Source organism: Panicum virgatum, chromosome 9N, assembly GCF_016808335.1.
Source record: "Panicum virgatum strain AP13 chromosome 9N, P.virgatum_v5, whole genome shotgun sequence".
Classification (NCBI taxonomy): domain Eukaryota; kingdom Viridiplantae; phylum Streptophyta; class Magnoliopsida; order Poales; family Poaceae; genus Panicum; species Panicum virgatum.
Genome location: NC_053153.1, coordinates 64182822 through 64206484, shown reverse-complemented (window position 1 = coordinate 64206484; position 23663 = coordinate 64182822). Strand labels below are relative to the sequence as shown.

General features: G+C 52.4%; 2 protein-coding genes across 3 annotated transcripts; both read right to left on the bottom strand.

Annotated features, from left to right (window-relative positions):
* Positions 1 to 500: 500 nt before the first annotated feature.
* Positions 501 to 1436, bottom strand: LOC120689253 (uncharacterized mitochondrial protein AtMg00810-like). The gene has a single exon (XM_039971562.1). It carries the CDS (start codon positions 1434 to 1436, stop codon positions 501 to 503), a length of 936 nt encoding a protein of 311 aa, XP_039827496.1.
* A 15019-nt stretch (positions 1437 to 16455) lies between these two features.
* LOC120688219 (heavy metal-associated isoprenylated plant protein 35-like) lies at positions 16456 to 18241 on the bottom strand. Of its 2 annotated transcripts, XM_039970415.1 has the most exons (4): positions 18081 to 18241; positions 17870 to 17945; positions 17424 to 17761; positions 16456 to 17393 (listed from the first exon to the last, which is right to left on the bottom strand). In XM_039970415.1, exons 1-4 carry the CDS (start codon positions 18111 to 18113, stop codon positions 16827 to 16829), a joined length of 1014 nt encoding a protein of 337 aa, XP_039826349.1. In that variant the 5' UTR covers positions 18114 to 18241; the 3' UTR covers positions 16456 to 16826. The 2 variants fall into 2 exon arrangements, with proteins under 2 accessions (XP_039826349.1, XP_039826348.1); XM_039970414.1 differs by having other exon boundaries at positions 16456 to 17761.
* Between the last annotated feature and the right edge of the window lie 5422 nt (positions 18242 to 23663).

The following is a 23663-nucleotide window of genomic DNA, read 5'->3' as shown; positions in this document are numbered from 1 at the left end:
TATACCCATCTTGACGTAAAGTTTTGCAAAGCTAGCCACTAAGATAGTCAACGCACTCGCTAAACTTGTCTGTCCATGAAATGGGCCAGCCAGAGTTTTGATTCTAATTTGCATCTGTAAAAGGGAGATGAAATAAAAATGATGTATTACATTTTCAATATATATACTATCATCTGAAATTGCTAGCCAAGTTAGATTTTGTCCTATCGTACAATGGCCACTGATTTGCAGAACTTTGAGTTCAGTGAATTGTTACTGAACCTATCAAAGACATAGCACTAGCAGATATGTCCCTGAAAGAATTTTTTTTGGCAAACTTCTAATATGGTTATCCTAATATTAGCGTAAATACATTGATGACTATTGTTACAAATGAGCAAACTCAAGTATATTGCCATGCCCAAAGGGCTGATAAGGTCATGTACAATGTGCAAAGAGCACCCTATACTAGTGACTAAATACATAAGATGCATATACATCTAACACCCCCCCCCTCAAACTCATGGTGGGTCTACAAGACTGAGTTTGGAGAGGAAATAATCATGTTGCACCCTTGTTTGAGCCTTCGTGAAGAAATCTGCCAGCTGAAACTCCGAAGGGACATAGTGAAGGGCCACAACCTCATCATGCGCCTGCGATCGCATGTAGGAAGCATCAACCCCAATGTGCTTGGTGAGTTCATGCTTGACTGGATCACGCGCAATACTGATCGCACCAGTGCTGTCAGAAGATAGAGGAGTTGGTGTGGAAACCGTCACACCAAAGTCCTCAAGGAGCCATCGAAGCCAGGTGATCTCAGCTGTCACGGTCGCCATAGCCCTCAACTCAGCCTCAGCACTCGAACGGGAAACTGCTGTCTGCTTCTTGGTTTTCCAAGCAATCAAGGATGATCCAAGGAAGACACAATAGGCAGAAAGAGAACGACGATCAGAGTGGTCACTAGCCCAGGTCGCATCAGAGTACGCCTGAAGGTGGAGAGGGCTAGAGCGAGAAAAGAACAACCGGCGAGAAGTGGTGCCTTGAAGATACTGAAGAACACGAAGAAGGTGGGCGTAGTGGAGCTGGGTGGGAGCAGAGACAAACTGACTCAGTATATGGACAGCGTGAGAGATGTCAGGACGAGTGATCCCAAGATAGACAAGGCTACCAACAAGATGACGATAGCGAGTCGGATCAGCAAGGGGTTCACCATCCGTGACGCGCAAGTGAACACCCAGCTCCATGGGTGTATCAACAGTATGGTGATCTGTGAGAGCGGCACGAGAGAGAAGATCCTGAACATACTTCTCCTGGGAGAGGTAGATGCCCTCAGGCGTGGAAGAGACCTCAAGGCCAAGAAAGTAATGAAGAGGACCAAGATTAGACATCAAGAACTTATCACTGAGGCGCATCTTCACAAAATCAATGAACTGAGAGTCATCACCGGTGATGATCATGTCATCAACATAGAGAAGAAGAAGCGTGCGGCCACGAGAAGAAGTGTGGACAAAGAGGGCAGGATTGTGATCACTGGGCTTAAAGCCAGCATCAGTGATAACAGAGGAGAAGTGCTCAAACCAGGCCCGAGGGGCCTACTTGAGGCTGTAAAGAGATCGACGCAACCGGCAAACCATGCCAGCAGGAGCAGAATACCCCGGAGGTGGCTACATGTAGACCTCCTCACGCAACTCACCATTAAGGAAAGCATTCTTAACATCTAGCTGGGAGATGGACCACTGCCGCACAGAAGCAACAGCAAGGAGAGTCCGGACAGTGGTCATGTGAGCAACAGGAGCAAAGGTCTCATCATAGTCGCAACCATACTCCTGCTGAAAGCCGCGCGCTACAAGGCGAGCCTTGTAGTGCTCAAGAGAGCCATCAGATCGAGTCTTGATCTTATAGACCCACTTGCAAGTAATAGAAGTGGCGTGAGGCGGCAAGGGGACAAGATCCCAAGTACCGGTGCGCTCCAAGGCAGCAATCTCCTCAGACATGGCGTGCTGCCAGTCAGGGTGGGCAGCAGCCTCACGGTAAGTGGTCGGCTCAACAAGAGAAGCAACAGTGAAGCGATAGCGCTCTGTAGGGCGTAGAGCACCACGATCACGAAGTGCATATCGAGGCGACAACTCGGAAGGAGAGCCAAGAAGCGAGGGAGAGGACTCTGGTGAGGGTGGAGGTCTCGGGCGACGAGTGTAAACATGAGTAATCGTCCGAGGCGGCAGCACCACAGGAGGATGTCCAAGGATGGACGGGGAAGCGTCGGGTGGAGGTGAAAGAGGGGAAACTGGTGGTGGTGAAGACTCATGGGTAGGTGGAAGTGAGGAAGCTGGAGGAGCAAAAGGTGGGGAAGACTCGAGTGTAGGTGGAAGTAGAGAAGCTGGGGGACGAGCGGAAGGTGGGGGGACAGGTGGTGACGTGGAATGGGGCAACGGAAGAGGCACGTCAGGAAGAGTCAGGAAGGAGATAGACTCCACAGCAGTGGAAGAGGGGTTAGAGGGAGGACGAGGATAAAAAGGATGAGATTCATCAAAGGTGACATCCCGAGAGATCCTCATCCGACGAGCAACAGGGTCGTAGCAGCGGTAACCCTTGTGCTCCGTACTGTACCCAAGGAAAACACACTCAACTAACTGAGCAGTCAGCTTCGTGCGCTCACGAGGAGGAAGAAGAACAAAGCAGGCACACCCAAAGCATCGGAGGTGACTGTAGAGAGGAGGGTGACCAAAGAGGCACTCGTAGGGAGTGCAACCCTGTCGAACAGAGGAGGGCTGTCTGTTAATAAGAAAGATAGCCGTAGAGACAGCCTCAGCCCAGAAGTGAGGTGGAAGCTCAGAGGAAAGCAAAAGAGCACGAGAGGTCTCAAGAATATGACGATGCTTACGCTCAGCAACACCATTTTGAGCATGAGCACCAGGGCATGAGAACTGGGGAAGAGTGCCCTGTGTAGCAAGAAAACGACGATGTGCATCAGAGATGTACTCGCCAGCAGAATCAGCACGGAAAGCACGAATAGTCGAATCAAACTGAGTGCGAATCATGGTGGCAAACTGCTGATAGATAGACAAAAACTGACCACGAGAGGACATAAGATAGATCCAGGTAAACCGTGAATAATCATCAATAAATATGACATAGTAATGGTGGCCTCCTTTCGAAGCGAAGGGAGCGGGCCCCCATACATCAGAGTGAATGAGATCAAAAGGACGCTGGGACACAGAATCACTAGAGGGATATGGGAGTTGCAGCTGTTTGCCAAGCTTGCAACCCGTACAATGAAGAGCAGCGTCACCAGAAACAGGTCCTAAAACACCACTACCAACAAGAGTGGAAAGCCTGGAGCCGGAGAGATGTCCAAGACGGCGATGCCACTGAGCAAAAGTAGGAGCAGTGGAGGCAACTGACACGGAAGCAGTGGAGCTGGATGACGGAGAAGCGGGAGAACTTGAAGGAAGATGCAGCCAATCAAGCTCCCATAGACGCTGAGAGTCATGGCGTCTAGGTCCAGTCCCGACCAAGAGCCCCGTGCGGAGATCCTGAACAGTGAACACAACAAGAGTCAGACTCAAGAATAATACGACATCCATGATCAGTGATCTGACCAGCAGACATCAATTGCATGGTGAGCTGAGGGATATGAGAAACAGTAGGAACATGAAAAGAAGATGTCGAGAGAACACCCCGTCCAGCAACTGGAAGAGATGTGCCATCAGCTGTCTGAACAACAAGAGGTGGATCAACACGAGACATAGAGGACAACTGGCTGGAATCCGGAGTCATATGGAAAGATGCACCCGAGTCAAGAAACCACTTGGATGAGATACCTGAGGGAGGTGGTGGTGGCGGACCAGAAGCCTGAGCAGTAGTGCCAGAGGGTGAGGGAGGGACCACTGTGAGGCGACGTAGCAGCGTGAGGAGCTCTTGCTCCACGGCAGAAACAGAGCGAGTAGCACTCGAGCTACTAGAACCACCACGACGAGCTTGCTTATCGCGCTGTTTCTTGCGACAAACAGCCTCATGGTGACGACCCTTGCCACAGTAGCCACACAGGTCGCCGGAGGCAGGTGTAGAAGTCGTCGTCGAGGGTAGTGGGGGCGGTGACGGGCAAGAGGCACTAAGCACAAGGGGAGCACGAGCAGCCAAAACAGAGGACTGCGATGCCCCACTCATGCCTCCCGCCCGGAGCCGACACTCCTCAGCACGGAGCTCCGGCAGCGCCTCATCGAGAGGCGGGCGAGGTCAACGAGTCAGGAGCTGGGACCTGACAACCTCAAACTCAGGACGGAGTCGGGAGAGAAACTCGTGAAGGCGGAGAGTCTCCCGCTGACTCCGGTGACGATCGCAGCACCGGCAAGTGCAACTAGTACAGAACTCCGCACCGAGGATGTCCGGACGATGCCAGACAGTGGACATCTGACGGTGGAACTCCTCCACAGTGGAGTCGTGCTGGCGAAGTGACTGAGCCTCCTCGACCACCGCAAGGTACAACGCCTCGTTACGGATCTCGTAACTGCGCCGGAGGTGAGCCCACATCAGGTGGGAAGTGGAGAGACCACGAAGGGACATGGAAATGTCAACCTCCATGCTCGCAAACAGAATAGCCTTGGCACATGCCTCCTCGTGTAACCAAGCCGCCTGGCTGTCACGATCTGACTCGTACGTCTCCAGCGCAGCCTCGAATGCGTCGAGGAGAGGCTTCTTCACCTCATCGGTAGCATCTGGGGCATAAGTCGGCGGAGTGGGAGCAGTCGGGGTGGGTGGGCAAGGCCGCTCACCCGTGAGGTAGCCCCATAGCTGCTGGCTACCCATGTGGATCTCCATGTGAAAGGAAAACTCACCCCAATTGTTGCCATTGAAGATAACAGGGCACCGAGGAACCGGTACGGCACCCGGCCGGCCAAGAGAAGCCATGGCTAGCACAAGACCTCGCTCCCACAATCTCTGCTCTCTGCTCTTTTTTTTTGGGAGACAGAGAGGGGGAGGGAGGAAAACAGACAGCAGCGTTGCCTCTGTCCTCCGAGCGGCAGCAGAGGAGAGGGGCGCCGGGAGGGGGAGCAGAGGAGAGGCGCCTTGAGCAGGGAACCGACGCGCCGCTCGACCGACGCGCCGCTCGGGCCTGTAGGAGGGGCGCCTGCAGCAAGGGGCGCCGGGAGCAGGCGGCGCACGGAGCGGATCTGCAGCCGCCGGGCCGCCGGCGCACGGGGCCGCAGGGGCGCGCCGCAGATCCGCCGGTGCGCGGGGCTGCCGGCGCGCGAGGAAGAGAGGGGGAGGGGGAGAAGAAGAGGTGGAGCTGCTCGCCGGCCGGCAATGGGAGTTCACTGGCGACCAGCGACTCGCCGGTGATTCGCCGGAGCCGGCGGGATTTCAAGATTGAAAACCCTAGGCTGTGATACCATGTTACAAATGAGCAAACTCAAGTATATTGCCATGCCCAAAAGGCTGATAAGGTCATGTACAATGTGCAAAGAGCACCCTATACAAGTGACTAAATACATAAGATGCATATACATCTAACAACTATCACGCTAACCAACTACTCAGCTGGGACCTAAGCATCCCTGTGTTCTGCAAGTGGTACCTCCTCCAGGTTGGCACAAATGCCGTACCTAAACCTCCTTGGATGGTCTAGACAGCGAGATTGATCGGTTGTCGTCAAGATATCCGGAGAATGCAAGCTTTCTTATCTAAAGTATCCCATTGGGTTCGCCATTTCCTTTATTGGATTTCTTGAGTAATCTGACAATCATGTTTACAGTTCCAGCCACATGCACACGCTAACTTGAGATCCGAAGTTGCACACAATTTAACACGAACCAGGCTTATCACGAAGTCCAGTTTTCAGGATACATGAAACAATTTAACTGTAAGTTCAGATGGGTACAGAAAGAAATCCATACGTGCAACTCCATATGAACCTTAATGGGTAATGTACTAATCTTCACGTACAAGTTTTGCTATGCTAGCCAACACACTTGCTAAACTTGTCGTTCCGTGAAATGAACCAGAGAGAGTATTAGTTCTAATTTTCATAAAAAAAAGGAAGATGAAATGAAAATGATACATTACATGTCCACCGTATATTATCATCTTAAAGTGCTAACCAGATTAGGTATTTTTTGGGCACACAATGGCCAGATCTTAGCAGACCTTTCAGTTCAATGAATTCTTACTAACATTGCTACAAACACATTGATGGCTATCACACTAATCAGATGCTCAGCTAAGACCTAAGCATCCCTGTGGTCCGTAATTGATTGCAAGCATAAGGAGTTATAGGGACTGCGTTACTGTCACATCAAGTGGGAGTAGTAACTGAATTTTCAGGCACTCTTAAAAATAATGCAGCACATGCAATGTGAAAATCCTTTTCGCGCCTTTCCTCGTTCAATGCTGCCATTTGCATGATTCAGCTAAGCTGCCTGAGGATCCAGAAGGAAAGCAGCACGCCATAATTTTCTTCTAACGACATCGGGACAAGTTAGTGCATATGCAACCGATTGAATAACTGTTCTTCAAAACTCTGAATCACTGATCCAGATACAGTGGACCGGACTCAACCCGATCATGGAACAGGTCAAGATGCATGTGCCAGCAGTCCAGGAGGCAATTGAAAAAAAATGTAAACCATGTCCAAGGGAAACACAACCAATAAGCAAGCCAAGAACAAAAAACTCACTGTCGCGGGGCGCCGTCGGAAGCCTCTGTTGCGGAAGGCGGTCGGGATTTGTCCGCGTCGACGAAGGGACGGCCGGCGACGAGCGTGACAGCGTCGTCGTCCTTGCGCAGACACCGGGGGGTGGGGTGGGGGGGGGGGGGGGGGGAGGGTGTTCCACGTGAACGAGGAATTCGTTGAGGTGGTGGTCGGGGCAGGCGACAGCGGCGACGGGAGGGGAGCGGGATTTGCAGAGGCGCGTAGGGGGGGGGGGGGAGTGCTGACACGGCAATGCTTCCCCCACGCCTACCTCCGCGGGCGCCGGACCGCCGGTGGACATGCCGTGGTCACCGGCAGCGGAGGCGGCCGCCGTGACCGCGTCACCGCGCAGCTGGCGAGGCCGTGCCCGGCGAATCCTAGCCGTCTGAGCTGAAACGAACGGTTCTGAAAGAGCAGTACGGCTGGCGTGTGCTGATGTGGGGACGGCCTTTGGGTGGGCTGGACCGCGGGGCGTGTGAAGGTAATAGCTTAGTTGGGCTGCAATGTTGGATCAGGTGAGCCCATAGCAAGACCGGGCTGCTACTTTAGCCCATTAATAACTGATCTGCGGTTCCTTTCCGTTTTCCGTTGGAAGAAGAAAGAGGGGAGATCGGGCTTGGGCTACTCGGGAGCTCGCGAATGTTTGGGGTCTGGACGCGTCGCAGAAGGTCCATCGGCAGCCCACAATCGCAGCTCTTCTGCGATGCGGCGTATCCCAATCGCAGCTGCTACTCGAACAGCCCCGGGGAGCGCCGGGAATATCATGTCCATCTAGGACTGCGACCTCCCACGATCGTGTTCATCTTCCGAGCAACGCAAAAGCAACGTCGAAAAATTATTGCAGGTTGCCGAGTGCGACAAACCGTGGACTCGTGCAGATCGAGAAACGCATTCACTCTGCATCCGAAGGCCAGGTCCTCGGAAACGGACATCGTTTCACACCTCACCGGACTGGTGGTCCAGGGGCCACCGGCTGACCGGCCACCAGCGCGGCGGCGCTTCGTCGTCGGCCTGACCTGATGCGTGCGCCGTCACTGACACTGACTAGAATTATCGTCAGGCAGCGCGGAGGCTGAGCTGCCTGACGAGGGGAACGGGACGGAGAGCAGCACTCAACCGCGCGTTCAATGCGCCGAGACGGACGCGGACCACGCCGCCGCCGCCGGCGCGGCGTGGTCCTCCGGGGACACGAATAATTGGGGGCTGCGGAGGAAATGCGGCGACGACGACGGCCGGCTTCGATTGGCACCGCGCGCAACATATCTTCTCGTGGCGCTTGCCAAAGTATCTTTTTTTTTTTTGAAAAGCTTTGCAAAGTATCTCTTGGTCTTGCAGTCGAGATTTTTTTTTAACGGGAAGTGGTCTGAAAGATCTCCAGCAAGAGAGTGAGACGCTGATAGTCATTTCGCGTCAGTGCGTGAGGTCTTGCTGAAGCCAGGGAACAGAGTGTATCTGGGCAAAGTCAGGAAAATGTGTCATCATGTGGAACACATGCATTCCGGAGGTTTGGCATGCCTGCATCAGTAACTATCGGAAGCTCTAGTTACAGATGTGCATGATCCTGCCTGCGCACTGGGACTTCATTTGTCGGATAATTACCTGCTGAAACAACAAGCAGGTGGTTCACGACTTCGCATGCCGGAAGAGACAACGCATTCTGCATGCAGGCAAAAATGCAGTCCACCGCGTAACCTGCCCGTGAGGCCTGGGCGCCGGGTCGTGACCTGATGCTGGCACAACTTTCTCCTGCAGCTCCGGGGCTTGCACGCTGGTACTCCAGACAGCACGCACACGCATCGCTTTCTCCACTCCTGGTTTTAAATTTACCCCGAGATCAGTTCAAATCCTAACGCCCCACTTCGTAACCTTTTCCAGGACCGAACCCACACGGGGCCTTCCTGCAGGCACGATGTCGCATTGAAAAATACGAATCTATTTTTTTTTTGCCAACATGCCCCAATTTAAAATTTTGGGTCATTCACCTGTCCACTGGCACAAAAATACTCCACAATTAGAAGAAGAAAAAACACTCTTCTACTCCCAATCTGGCCATGAGCGCATGACACCGATGCCAGGATTAGCATAATGCACAGGCTCTTCGCTCCGTGCCAAGAAATTAAACTCGGCCCCCATTTTGGGTGATCAACTCGTGTTAACTACATTATCTCCTGGGTAAACACCGCAGTAAGATACACGAGACGCCGCGCTCGCCGGGCCCAGGCGTTTCACACGTCAATGCCGCCGCCGCCGGCCGCCGGCCGCCGGCGGTTTGCGGCTGGAAAGGTCGGCGGCTCTCGCCACCCGGGAAGAAGCTTCTACCGTACCCCCGGCGGCCGGCCTGCTGCCCAGCAGCCACGGTCGCTGACGTTGACCTGTGCGTGCGCGCGTGCGCTGAGCCGTGCACGCAACATGCGACGCCCACGACCGGCCGGCTGGGGCTGCCGGCGGCCCGGCCTTGCCGAAGTAGGACCGTTCTCTTGCATCAGCCATCAGGGTGCGCCGGCCGCCGAGTGATCGTCGTCGTTCTCGCTGCGAAAACCGGGTCTAGTTTACTGGAAAGCCACCATCTTTCCCGTGTCTGAACTTGCTTCTGGGTTAAGCCTAGTAGTACACTCTGGGACAACACGATGATCGGGCTCGGGAACCGAGGGCTCTCGCCGACCAATGGGCGACCGATGCCCATGCCGCCATGCCCGGCAAGATCTCTCTTTTTCCCGAAAGCGCCTTTCGAGAATTGTTAAGGTAAGCAATGTCGAAGACGACGGCTACCTCGCGGCACGTCCTGCTTTCGCCGCCTACGCGGCTCCATGTCAGCACCGTGGCCGTTTGCATCGCAAAGTCGCCACCTACCTGCCACTCTTCCTCGTTCTGGAATGTGCGTGGCCATCCATCCGATTCAGCGCTGAAAGGATCTCCCTCGCCTACCAATGCAAAAGCTTCTCGGCTCTCACAGCCAGCCTGTGCCGAGCTCGCAACCTCCGTTTTTTATTCGGAGCTCATGGGTTTGGTGGACTAGAAAATTGTTTCGGAGGTTTATGGAACAGAAGCTCGGCAATTTACTATCAGTTTCTTGAGAAAATTTGCCCGTGGAGATGAGACATCACGCATTGTTTCCAACAAGGACTGTGCCCAGTCAAATAAAAGCCAGATAAGGCGGATGATGCTGACAGAAATGTGTCGGTCAGAATACACAGTGGCTTAGACCTTGTTTAGATACCAAAACTTTACACCCAAAAAAGTCACATAGAATGTTTGAACACATAGATAGTATTTTATTTAGTGCTCCGAAATATTAAAGTTTTCTTCCAAAATTTTACACCAAAAAGATCTAAACACACCCTTAGAAGAAACTAGCAAGGTGGCCCGCGCAAATGGCGCGGGTAGCTAGCTTCTTTTCATTTTAACATTTAAGCTCTTTTTACTTTTAAAGAATTTATGCAAATATTCTTTGTTTTATTGTTATTATTTTATTTAAATAGCACAAACCATGGTGTTGTTTGTGGTGGAAGAAGAATTCTTAGTGTAAATAATACATTATACAGAGATATATCTTTTATGCTTACTAAAAGAATTGTAGTTTTGGTCTTATAATACGAACTCTTATTAGAGATTTTTAGGTACGGGACATCTCTGTTCAATCTTGCATTGGCGGATGCATTCATCGGCCTTGTAGCCATAGCAATTAGCAACGTTATGTCTTCAATTCTGGTGTCGTGTCAAGAGATATACTTGGCTGAAGGATGTGCTCGCCATGGCTGCATTCATGGTGCCTCTTCCCGCGATGGCCACCGATGTGGATGACGACATCATAAAAGTTGAGGATTTCATTAATGCAAGCTCCTTCTTATGTAACAGTATGGTCGTGATAATAAATTATAGATAGACCACATCGATTTATACCGATATACTTTTTTCATTCCCATACTAATGAAGAGTTCCTTCTATCATATCAGTCGTGAATTTTAATTTTCATATAGAATCAGAGTCATACCAATCCATACATGACTACAACAAATCAAATCTTTTTTTCATTTTTTTGCTTATATATATTCTTCTAATACACCTATTGGTTGTAATTTGCATCTATATTCTTACAAACAATATATATTTTTCTCTAGTTTCCGCCGATTAGATCTTAGCATTTTTCAAGTCAGGCCCAAAAAGTATGTGACTAAATTCGATCCAAACTTCGCACGTAATTCTATTCTATGGCCAACTTTGGGACCGAGGTCGATAAATAATTAAATTATAATATCGGGCCATGCTCTCGTGAGGCTCAAATTTCTCAAACCTAGTTTTCTCTGAACAATCCTGACTCTACAATGGTGTGGGCAGGGCAACACCCAATTAAGTTCAAGCAAAGCCTAAAATGCTTGTGTTAACCACCGTTATTTGGTCAAAGTTAGTTAAGTTTGACTTAGGACAAATCTAATATGACACGTAAATTAAAATAGAGGGAGTAGATAGATAAGGTATCTAGCTATTTTATTATTTATGTATAGATATGGACTCTTTAAGTTTTTGTAGACTATTAGATCATAATAAAATCCAACTTCATATGTTCTTTTCTTTTTCTAGATTAATATTGTAATCTCCTGAAAATTGGATCCATAAAAAAGTCCAATTTTTAGAAAAAATACTATCGAAAGAATGTATTGCATATTTTTAACATCAAAATATTACTCCATTATTTTCATCTACCATTCCCTATTAGCTTCAAGAAAAGAGAAAAGCTCACATACTTACCTAATCACTGGCCCTATAAGCATTTCATCCAGGCTTTCCGGGCTCCGGCACCATGTACAAATTCGTCTGCCAACTTCCGCACCGCTGTTGACTCAGCCTACTCCACTTATCTAATCACTATCCCTATAAGCATTTCATCCAGGATTTCCAGGCTCCCGCACCGTGTACAAATTTGTATACCAACATCCGCACTGCTGTTGACCTCAGCCTACTCCTTGACCCCACTTCTACCATATCTTCTGGACTTGTGCCATGCAACTCCCTTTGCCACCTACGACAATGGCTCCTCGATGATGCTGATGGATGCGTTCCCGCGCTATGAGGCCGACAGTGGACCTTGATCAGGCCACGCTCACATTTGGCCGCGTTGGAGTGCTCGCGATGGTCAACCCGGCGATACATCTTCGTGTGCCAACTCATGCACCCTGCATCCGTGACTGCGTGTGCAGAACAGGGATGGTGAGGATAGCTTCTTCATGGGCGTTCATGGCCGCTGAGGATTTGATGAGATGGACTGCGACTGATGCAAGAGGTGCTTGCCTTGGTGCCTTCCTCCATGTGTTTTGGTCTGGGATGCGTGGATGTGTTTGAGTTGGATAAGTGCTAGCTCGAGTTGAAATAACGGAGCAATCTTTCTCATGTCTTTTGCCGAATGTGGACTCCCTAGCTAGGTTAGCCTAGACCAAAATTAGCTTCTTATTTGTTATTATCTCGAGGTGGACTCTTTGGTCATGTCAATTTCCTTATTTTTAAAAAATCTGAACGGAGCAATCTTTCTCATGTCTTTTGCCGAACGTGGACTCCCTAGCTTGGTTAGCCTAGACCAAAATTAGCTTCTTGTTTCTTATTATTTCGGGTGGGACTCTTTAGTCATGTCCTAATTTTTTTTATTTTTTAAATCTGAAATTAGCTATTTACTATATATTTGATATGGAATCTTGAATTACTTTGGACCGTCGGATGTTCATAAAATCCAATGGTGTAAATTCTTCCCTTTTTTAGATTAACGTGGGAATTTTTAGACCCTCACGGCAACAACATATTTGATATGAACTCTTGAATTACTTTGGACCATCGGATATTCATAAAATCCAACGGTGTAAATCCTTCTCTTTTTTAGATTAACGTGGAAATTCTAGACCCTCTCGGCGAACGTGATGACTTCTTTTAACACTCCTTTAATAATATAATAGATAGCAACACTGTCATTGTCTTCGACTTCCAAACTCTTTCCCTGAATAACCACAGTTTCAGACAATTCAGTAAGATCTAGCTGTGGAATCCTGAACATCACTGCATCAGCAGCTACCCTCACTGTAAATTCTTTGAAATGCGCACACGGTTGGAGCCAAGTACACAGTTGGAGTGCTCATCTGTTCTGTAGTGTGTCGAGCCATCAAATAGACAGGGAAAATGCAGCCTGGCCATTCGTGCAGCAAAGGCTCCAATGTTTTCGTCTTAACCACAAGTTTCCTTTCCTGAAATGACACAAAGTTTTCTGCACACACGCATTCTCGATCGCCTAATCCGCCTGAAAACTACACTCATTTGCCGACTGGTGCAGTGTTATCAACATCACTAACAATTTTATGAAGGAAACATCACTACCGATTTAGAAAGCAAGACAACGAAGAATCACACTATGGGTGGCGTACTGGGGAATGAACAATTCATCACATGGTAAAGGCGGGCAAAACATCGAGCTTGCGCAAGGAGATTGCGGCTCGCGACCGGGACGCCACGGGCAATTTTAGGTCATGGGGGGAGATTGAGATGTTACAAGCTTTGGAGGAATTGCAAATCTCGCTTTAGTGTACGAAAAAGATTTTCCGGATAGGTACCGGACTACTGGTATACATGCACTTTGGTAGGGACCAATTGGTTGAGTACATGGCAAACCATGCATTCTGGACATTGTCCCAACATGATGGGCATTAGACCAGCGCACATTCTGAAACGAGGTGGTTTTCATGTTTGGTCGGCAGTAGCTCTTCATCTGATACGGATTTCAGGTCTTATTTTGAGTGTTCTCTGTGGTTACATCCGGGAGAAGATTACTCCAGCCCTATCTGAAAAAAAATCACTAAAGGTGAAGATGGTTCGACGTATCTAGAGAAAGATTTTGCTCTAGTGGGATAACAAGGGCTTGATGTTCAAGTGCTTTAGTCCGGGTTGAAATTTAACTTTGCACTAAAGCTTACAGCTACCTAACATGCATAAACCTTGACCAAATGGTTACGCAGGCCGCGAAAAGGGTGTGTGCCATCTAACAGCTGTGCAGTGAACAGCAGTTAGACCACGCTGAAATTGCCAACCGAACCCCATTACCCTGACCTCCCGATTCCCTATCATGCAAACAGCAAAGTGAATCGAGCTGCAGCATGAGAGACCCCAATGGCTGACTCAAAAGTCACCTTTTGATGCAGGGTCCAGCGTCTGATGCCGGTGGTTTGCAGCATGAGCATCTGCCAGCATCATGCAGTACCACGAAAAGAAGCCGACCATATTGCTTCCGCAAATATTCTTCTGTGTATCAGCCTTGTAAGTGTCTTGTAAGATCGATTAGTTGCAGCGTAGACCTGCCATGATAGGTAACCGAAAGCTCGACCGAAATCAGAACCGCACCAAGACAGAAAAAAAAAACTGCCCTGGAACTTTACGTTGCTAGAGCCAAAGTGCCAGATGGAACAGACTTGGCACTTGCCCATGACTGGCGAACACATCTCGGCAACCTCCAAGGCTCCACGAGATCTCTGGCGATCTTGGGCGAATTCGACCCGAGCCGGACGCGTCTGGGGCCTCATGGCCCGGTCCCGTTCGTCCCGAGGAATCCGACGACGCCTGCTGCGTCGCCGCTCCCACCGGCGACAGCGACCGAGGGTGTGGGGTGGCGGCCACGGGCCACCGCAGGAGGATCCCAGCCGGTGGATCCGCGGCGCCGGCGGCGGCCCGCGCTGAAACTGTGTGAATTCGAGGGGTTTTTTCTCTCGGAAAAACGGAAAGAAAAAAAAAATCGGAGCCAACATCCATCGTGCCGGAAGCTATTGCACTAACCATATCCTATCCCTTTCTCCAGCGCCCACTTCCCCTGCTCGCCCCAGAATCAGGTTTCGTCCAGCTCCGGAGTGGGGTGTCGACGGAAAATGCTGTCGCTGTTGGTTCTGAATCAGTGGTGCATCCGTGCATGCACAGCGCGCACACACAAAAAAAAACGGGGGCTCAAACATTTACCCAAATGGCCAAATGCGAGTGTGCGCAGTGGAAATCTTCGCAATTAGCATGTATGACATAGGGCCAAACTTTTAAACGTAGGTGTGTCCCGAAAGACGGTGAGAGCGGGGTATCCGGTCTAAGATTTTCGGTGAATTGGTCGGTGCATGTAACTCAAAATCGGTGCCGCGGTCACCAGCCAGGCATTTTCCAACACTGGCACATTGTTTTTTTTTCAAAGGAAAACACTGGCACATTGTTAGGTACGAGTGCGCAGCACTTGGCACGAGAAATGATATTCCTTCCTTCCCGAATTCGAGAAAACATTCGGCCAAATCAACGGAGCAGCGAAACCGCCGAATCTCGTGCTGTTTGGTGCATGGCCTCCCCCCCATGTGCCGCCTCTGTTGCACCGAAAGGAAACGAACAGCGCTGCAGTTTTATCAGGTACAGTTACAACCAAACACTAATCACAGGTCCTATGCCCACGTACACACACAGAGAAAAAAACACACCTGCTGTTAGAAGTTAGGGCAGACAGCAACATGTGTCCGCTGCTGGATTGAATAGTAGTCAGAGATTTGTGATTTGTCAAGCAGAGCGAGAGGGAATAGTTGTTGCGTTCCACATAGATAGAGGCCAAACACAACCAACCCACAGGGCAGGGGAAGCCAAGCCAGCAGCAGCAGGCGTGCTTTCGAGTCATTGACAGGCGCAAACAAACCACCAGAACCAGAGGCTGTGACCTCATCTACCTAAGCACATAACACATTTTCCAAGTGGAGAGTGCCCTACTTCCATTCCATTCCACCCATTGTCTCCTCACCCCAAGTGCCCAATTAACAACTACAAGCACCAGTTTTAGTAGAGGCCACTGATTCTCTGCTAATATGATACTACTTATCTGGTACAGCCCGTGGGGCCCACCCCCACCACTGATTTGCCCTCCACTCTGCTCTCATCATGCTCCTCAACCCACAAATAATTTGATTAGATTAGATTTGGAGGGGGGGTGCGATTAGCGACCGGACACTTATATAATCATGTGATGAGCCTGGCTGAGGCACGCAGGGGTGAATCATTGGCATGTGGACACGCCCCACCTGGGTGTATTCAAAGGCCTCCAAACAAACCGGCCAGCTTGGCCTGGCCCTGGGCTGGGACTGGGAGGAGGGCTCTAAAGTTAAAACTCCGCCCCGCTGAGCTATCACGCCAAAATTAATCATCATTATTGCGCTCGCGTCATGGATCTGCGAAAAGTTGAAGGGTTAGCATCATGGGTTTAAATTATCGCGCCTGGCGGAGGTAGCCAAAGTCTATGGGACTCCGGCTCATGTCACGCCGTCTCTCATGACACACCGGTCGCTTAGCGCACAAGGGTTACGGCTTGGGACTTACGATCACGGGGTGTTTAGATAGTAGAGATTAAAATTGAGTTGAAGATGCATTTAAAAATCACCTGTTTACACACAGGGAGGATCACTGGGAAATTCTTCGTGTTTACCCTCGAGTTTATTATAAGTTTTTTTTGTTCCGGGTGCTCTTATCCACGTTTGCATGAGATGTTACATATTTGATTCCTAATAGAATATCCGAGAGAGGACCGAGCTCGTGGTGAATATACTCCTTCATAGCTCGTACTACCTTCTATCTAAAGAGGAGCTACACATTTTTGCCCTTTTCAGAAAGAGAAATGGAACTTGGAAACGGACCACAAAAAAAGACTTCTAAAAATCTCCGGCTCACGGCGGGTGCAAGCCTGATGTCTCAACTGACGAGCAGGATCAGCAGGAATATTCTCTAGAGAAGAAGGCTTTGCATTTCCCTCTCTATATAAAATTACTACTAGATTAGTAATATGATGATCTGTCTTGGTATGTATTAGTGGTAGCTCGTACAAAACTCTAGTAGCCGGCACAGACGCAGTGGAAATCATCTACAAGTAAAGGCGTACGTATCTCATTACAATTTTCATGCTCTAATTACTTGATTAGAACAGTAAAAAGGATAGTGAAGAAAATGGACTATGGAGGCCCTGTCATGGAGAGAGGTTTGACCTCTTAGTGGAAGAGAGTAATACAGGTTACTCTACCTACAACCACAGAGAGGTCTCCGTCTCTATTGCGGTTGCGGCGCCGCCTCCCCCAACTACCTGCCCACGCCACGGAACGGAAGCCCGGCACGGCGGCGGGCCGGCGAACCCTCACATGACGCTGCAGGAGTTGGGGTTCTCGTCGTCGAAGATGCGGTACGAGTCCTGCATCGGCGGCGGCGACGCGTGCATCCCGGGCGGGCTGTAGTAGTCCTGGTGGTACGGCTCCGCCGCCGCGTGCGGGTACGGGACGTACAGGTACGACGGCGACCACTGCCGCATTGGCTGCGGCTGCGGCTGGTGCGCGGAGTACGCCGCCTGCGGCTGCGGCGCGAAGTAGGAGACGCTCGCGCTCGGCTGCGCCGCGTGGTAGCTCATCACCGGCTGCGGCGCCGGCGCGTAGTAGGGGTAGCGGTACTCCTCCTCGTACGCGTACTTGGGAGCCGGCGGCGGGGGCGCAGGCTGAGGCAGGGACCTCTCCGACGTCACGGCGACGGGCTCCGGCTTGCCGGCGTCCTTGGGCTTGTCGTTCTTCTTTGCCGCGTCCTCGTTCTTGGCATTAGCGGCGGCGGCGGCGGCTTCTTTCGCCTCTTCCTTTGCTGGCTCTGCGCCCTTGGCCTTGGTCTCAGCTGCCTCGCTGTCGCCGCCGTCCTTCTTCGCCTCCACTTTCTTCTCCGCCTTCGGCTCTGCTTCCGCTTTCTTCTCCGCCTTCGGCTCTGCTTCCGCCTTCTTCTCCGTGCCCGCGGCCTCCTGCTTAGGCTGCTTCTTCTCGGAGCTCTCGACCTGCGGCTCCTTCACCGCCTCCTCCGGTTTCTTGTCCGCCGCTTTCGCAGCAGCATCCTTGCCGCCGTCGCCGGCAGGCTGCGCCGGCGGAGCTGCCTCCGGCGCCGGCGCGGCCTCGGTCTTGTTGGCGGGCGGGTGGCAGTACTGCCACGGCACCCCCTTCTTGCCGGACTTGTGCAGCCTCTGGACGAGCGTGTTGGCGTCGACGGTGCCCGTCACCGTCACCTTGTGCTGCGCGGCGTCCACCGTCACGCTCTGCACACCTGGAACCAAAAACACAAACCGAGACCACCGCGATTCATCAGCAAAAACGCCCCGAAATGCAAGCAAACCAGGACGTCATCGAGCTAGCTTGCTAGCTAGGCACGCACCTTCGACGCTCTTGAGCACCTTCCGGACCTTCTTCTTGCAGCCATGGCAGTGGATGGACACCCTCAGCACCACAGTCTGCAAAGGACGAAGCACGAATCAAGAGGTTATTAGCATTCAGCTAGCAACCCAATTGGCACCTCATATGAGACCGAAGAGCACTCGGGTTCTCGGGGGAGAGGAGGAGAAAGGCATGGTCGTGGTGGTGCTCACCTGAACGGGGGCCGTCGCAGCTCCCGTCGCCATGGGGAGTGCTCTGGAGACCACTCTGTGTCGGCTGCTCGGGGGAGCAGAGGAACTCGGGTTTGTGGCTTTGGCGCCGTGGGGAGGGGAGGGAGGCGGCAACCGGGGTGCCCATCTTATAGTCGGATGAGGAAGAGACGGGGCAAAAGGTTCAGGGTCACTGACACGTGGGTCCACCGTTCAAATGGGTTCAACTTTTTTTTTTTGAGAAAATGGTTGGACTTCATTAAATATGCAACTGAAATGCTATGAGCTTAGGGACAGGCGGTTGTGTGGCGGGCCTCCGGTTTAGCCGCCGGGCAGCGGGCTCGGCGGTCCAACACTTAAACCCGGACTGTAGACTGATCGTGGAGAAGGCCAACCGGGGAACAATAAACCGGATTCATACTTTCAACATGATGAACTGATTTTTTTCTTTTCGAGATTACTAGAAGGCCGGTTCAGTACATCACATTAGGATGGGTATAGGTTGATGCAGGATCTACTCTAGTATAGTGTATAGACTTATAATTAACTACTATAAAGACAAAAGAGGGAGGTCATGAATGTAGTCTTAGATATTGCCTTTTTTCCATCATACATCTCTTTGACCTCAAAGACAATGGATATGACAAAAAAAAACCAAGAAATGATATGCAGCCCCAATTGTGCACGGAGCATGTTGTTCGATTGCGTCTGTTGTCAACTTGTATCGTTCAAGGTCATTATCATTCTAATTCTAGTGAGAGTTTCATTGCCTATGTCCCCCGATTGTTGATTTTGCAAGTACCTTGATGCTAATCAATGTTGCCTGACTACTTGCAAGTTGCCCAAATGAGGCAAGGAAAATTTAAGTAAATTTTCATCTACCACTGCTACTTGGCATGTTTCTTTTCCGGCAATTCCTAGAATAGTAAAATCTAGCAACAATATTATAAATGCATTTAATAAAATTTTATTACCTTTTCTTTGCTACGCAGTAAAATTTCGAGTTACTTCACAATGTGCATGACGATCCTAAACATCTCTTAAATTCGAGATTTCAAAAGCACTTGAACACAGTCTAAAAAACATGCAAACATAATGCCAACGATGCTCTTGTACGCCTAGTGACATGGTTCGCATTTTTTTTTCTCTTTTGACTGCGATAGAATGAGTTTGAATAAAATGTGTCAAGGGTACATTGATTATGTGGCACACGATTAGCTTTCACCTATAAACTAAGTTATCTATGAACAATCTTTATTATGGATGTTCTTTTTTTTTGAAAGAAATTTATATTTATGTTCTCTCCCACCGTGCTCTAATCCATTCCCCGGGCGTCGACTCTCCTCTCGTCTGTGCTCCACTCCACTCCACTCCACTGGAGGGCTCCACGCCTCCACCGCATGATATACACACGGGCACACGGCACACGGGGGCCCTACCCTGCAGCAGTACGGCGATCGCGTCAGGCCGTCAGCGCTGGTGCGCTGGGACCCCGCTGTCCATGTTGGGGGGCAAGGACGAACGAGGCTGACGCCATCGCCACAAATGCGTCCGGCGGAGGAGCGATGGCAACGGATCATGATGGCGCGCTGGACTGCACTCCCGGCGCCGGCGACGGCGAGCGAGCACCAGCAGCGGCTCCACTCCACTGCGATCCGACCTCGACGGGGAGCTTGGAAAGCCCCCATTATTGCCGCCTTTTCTCGGCCCCCGCGCGCTATCTCGATAAGGCTCGAGCTCAGCTGCTCAAGTGCTGCCCAGCATTCAGCAATGCCCCCCGCTCAGGCAAACTGTGCAACAAGGCAGCAGGAGATAGCAGCAGGGAAGGTTGGCAGGCAGAGGCAGGCAGGCGGGTCAGGATCCGGATAGCTCCCCGCCTGCCTTTCCCTCGCCACTGGCGCGGATCGATCGGGATGGCGTTCTCGGCCCCCCCACGGCTGCTCCAGCTCCAAGCTGCGGAGCAGGGAGCTCTCGTTTCACAGCCGCTAGTTTTTCCCCATCGCTGGAACTGGAAGCCTGGAAATAAACCCTCGTCGGGGAAAACGGGCCTGTCCGTTCCTTCTTTTTTTTTTTCTCCAGGGCCTGGCCTGGCTCGACGACGACGACGACGTGTCGCGCCGCGCCGCGCCCGGTGTATTAATTACGATGCCCGCGTACTTGTCTGCAGCGCCCGTCAGCTGCGCCACTTGCAGCTCGCCGTTCGTCGTCTCGTGGCTCCCGCGATGGGCATGTGGAAGATGTACGTCTCTGGGAACCGGCGTGGCGGCCGTTTGTTACTTCTCCCGTTCGTCGGAGGAGTTTTGCGTTGGTTTTGCCAGGGATCTCGCTGGCTTTGAGTGCGACGAAAGCAAGGCCCGGCGGCTCGGCTCGCTCGGCCTTTGGCCGCGCGCGCGCGCGCCAGCGGGAGCGGCCGGCCTGTGGACGCACGGGGGGGTTAGGTTTGGCTCGTCGCGGCGCGGGGGCGGGGCAGGGGAGGCAGCGGCGGGCACGCCTCTCCCTCTTGGACGTCCTCGTCGTCGCGGCGCGCATTGATGAGGACGATCCGCCGCTGGCATGTTGGTGATTGCTGCCATCCAGGAGCAGTAGCACTGTAGCCTGGAGCAGTGCTTGGCTAGCTAGCTAGCTAGCTAGCTACAGAGAGAAGTGCCGGCGGTTCAAGCAAGGGTGAACTCCTGCGCCAATCGCTGGCCGGGTAAAACACACAGGACTGGGGCTGTGTTCACTTCCCCACAATTCCTCCAAACTTTCTATCACCTCGAAATCACATCAAAACATTAATTATAGTAAATAATCTATACATAGAGTACTAAATGTAGGTAAATAAAAAACTAATTACATAGTTTTGATGTACGTTGCGAGACGAATCTTTTGAGCCTAATTAGTCTATAATAAGATAATATTTACCATAAATAAAAAAATACTACAGTATACTACAATGTCCAATATGATTTTTTCTACCGGATTTTCGCGCATCTAAACTGGATCGGAGGGCGTACGGGTCAGACCTCAGGCGGCGTACGTGGCGCTGCCGCTTTATCGCGGCCTGCGTCGGCGCGAAGCGCTAGGAACGAACGAACAGTCGACGATCGTGCTACGTGGCGTGGGTTCGGGCGCCTCGCCTCGAACTCGACGATCGGCGGCCGTGTGCAGCGTGGTCACAGGCGGCATGGAAGAGACGGCCGGCGGAAGCAGCAGGCCGGCAGTGGGGCGGCGGCGAAACCCGTCAGCTCGCTAGGCCATCGGTCGGGCGTCGGCGCGCCCGGGTACGGGGAATCGGAGGAAACGACGGCCGTGGGCGCGTGTGGATGGACGCGCGCGGTGGTCGACAAGCAGTGACGGCACGCCCGGGCACCCGCCGCAGGCCGCGCGCGCCATGCGTGCATCTGCTGCGCGCGGCGGCCGCCTCGAACAAGACTTGGTGCCGGTCCCGAGGCCGCAGACGGGAGCGGGTTGGGGTTTGGCGCCGGCGATCGTCCAGACAGGGCAGGATCGGAGCTGCGTGCCGTGCCGTCGCCGACGACCGCGCTCACCTTCGTCCGCACACGGGGTGGTTGTGGTTCATGCAATCATGCATTATTCCTTGTGCCTGGACGTAATTAGTAATTACCGGCCTCAGTAAAACTTTCACCAGTTGTGTGATCGTGATCTGTAGTAACCGGCCTCATGAATTAATACTAGATTTTTTTAGATTATCAAGGAATAATTCCGACCTTGAACATTCAAAAGCAAATGACGACAGCTAATAATTACTACTAGATAAAGTCTTATTGTTTGCACTCTTCGAAACTGCCAGGATACCCGTAGAAACAGTGGCCGGGATAACGTTAACAAGTCGGAGTCCCCTTTCGTCACGCATGAGCTCTGCGACGAGTGCGAGAGGCGCCGGAAGCGGCGACGGGGCGAGACGGGTACCGGCGAATGTAGATACTCCTGCGTCCTAGTAGAGCGTACGCGTACGGGCCGGCCGGGCGTCCTTGTAGATACTCCACTCGTCCAGAGCGTCGCGCGCGTCCTCGCATACGTACGTACGGGCCGGCCGGGCGGCTGCCTGAGATTATTCGTCGTTCGTCTGGTCCAGTCCGGCCCGTCCGGCCCTGGGGAGAAAAAAAAGACACCGGTGGAGACCGCCTGCGGGGAATTCCGTCGCCGCCGGCCGCCGCTGTGGTTCCGTGCACGCGGGCAACGCTGTAGTCTTGCGAATGCCATGCGCAGCCTTGTCCGCCATGTGGGGCTTTGAGGTTGTGGGCCGCGTCAGTGCCACGTCATCCCCGCACCCGTACAGCGGTGCGTCATGGGCCAGCGGCCCAGCGCCTGTGTGCCTCGCCTCCGCCTTGACTTCCGTTCCACATACGAATATGGTGGGCTCGGCATTGTTGGATCCAATAGCTCTGTCATAGTCGTACTTTTGCACAAGACACAGGACCTGCTTCAATTCATCGATCATGCATCGTGCCTCCTGCACATCGCTGAAGCTATCTCAACTCGGAGAGCAAGAGCGATCAGCGGCAGCAAGGTGCCAGCCGTCTGTAAACACGGTGGCGAGCTCACCGGCCGCCTCCATTGTCGCCTTGTCAGAACGTCAAGCACGTACGCAACCTTGGACACCGCAGCGGAACTATGATCTTGTCCGTTGTCGCCAACACCATCGATATATCCGTGCATCCTAGCAGCAATCTACTAAAACTTTTCGGGTGGTGGTGGTGATCCCCCCGATCGATAAAATCTAGTCAGGTGGCACCAGGGCGTGAATCGACCGGCGGGCAGGCCAAAGCTAGGGCGGCAAGCGTACATACATGGCCGCTAGCGCTGCTGGCTGACACGAATCGCCTGCTCCGATACGCCTCCCACGGCGACGTCACGGATGCTACTGGCCAGCGGTGCACAATGCACGCTGCTCGCCGCCCGTGGCTCGCCTCCCGGCGGCCGGGTCGCCGGAAAGATATTAACGGTGGCCCGTGGCTGACTTCCTCCGGTTTCTCGTGGCCACAGGCCAGGTAGACAGCGACGGCCAACGGTGCCGGAGGCCTTGCCGGGAGCGTTCGGGATTCACCCGGCGTTCTCGTCCGCACGCGCGCACCCTTGACACTTCGAGGTGGTGGATTTTATGTTCCTACTGCGGAGTGCGTGTGCATGCTGCTGCGGCGAGCCGGCGGCAGGGGACGGATGACCCCACCGGCGGACCGGCCGGCCCGCCGGACCGCCAGGTAGCCGGTAGGTGTGTTCTCGTGACCGTGCGCGCTGGCGGCTGCACGTACGCCGTCCGCCGCTCGCCGCCCGCCGGGTCGCCGGAAAGATATTGAAGATGGTTGCCCGTGGCTGCCTTCCTCCGGGTTTTCGTGGCCACAGGCGGGGCAGATAGCAACGGTGCCGGCCGGCGTTCTCGTCCGCACGCGGTGTGTGAATCGCCGCGGACCTGGATAACATCGTTGACACCTGACAGGCCGTGGTGGTGGGACTTTCCTACCGCGGAGTACGTGCGGCTGCGGCCACAGACGACAAGGGACGGACGGCGACCCCACCGCCCGGTGGAACCAGATCCTCTGACATAGTTGGGAGTATACCAGAGGGACGTCAACCTCCCTGCAG

What these genes read in the sequence shown, in the direction of transcription:
- LOC120689253 (XM_039971562.1), bottom strand. Translation starts at nt 1,436, where the DNA reads ATGATCATCACCGGTGATGACTCTCAGTTCATTGATTTTGTGAAGATG.
- LOC120688219 (XM_039970414.1), bottom strand. Translation starts at nt 18,113, where the DNA reads ATGGCGACGGGAGCTGCGACGGCCCCCGTTCAG. An exon ending in CTGCGACGGCCCCCGTTCAG is followed by an intron (nt 17,946 to 18,080) that starts GTGAGCACCACC and finishes CGTCCTTTGCAG; the next exon opens with ACTGTGGTGCTGAGGGTGTC. An exon ending in GGTGCTCAAGAGCGTCGAAG is followed by an intron (nt 17,762 to 17,869) that starts GTGCGTGCCTAG and finishes TTTTGGTTCCAG; the next exon opens with GTGTGCAGAGCGTGACGGTG.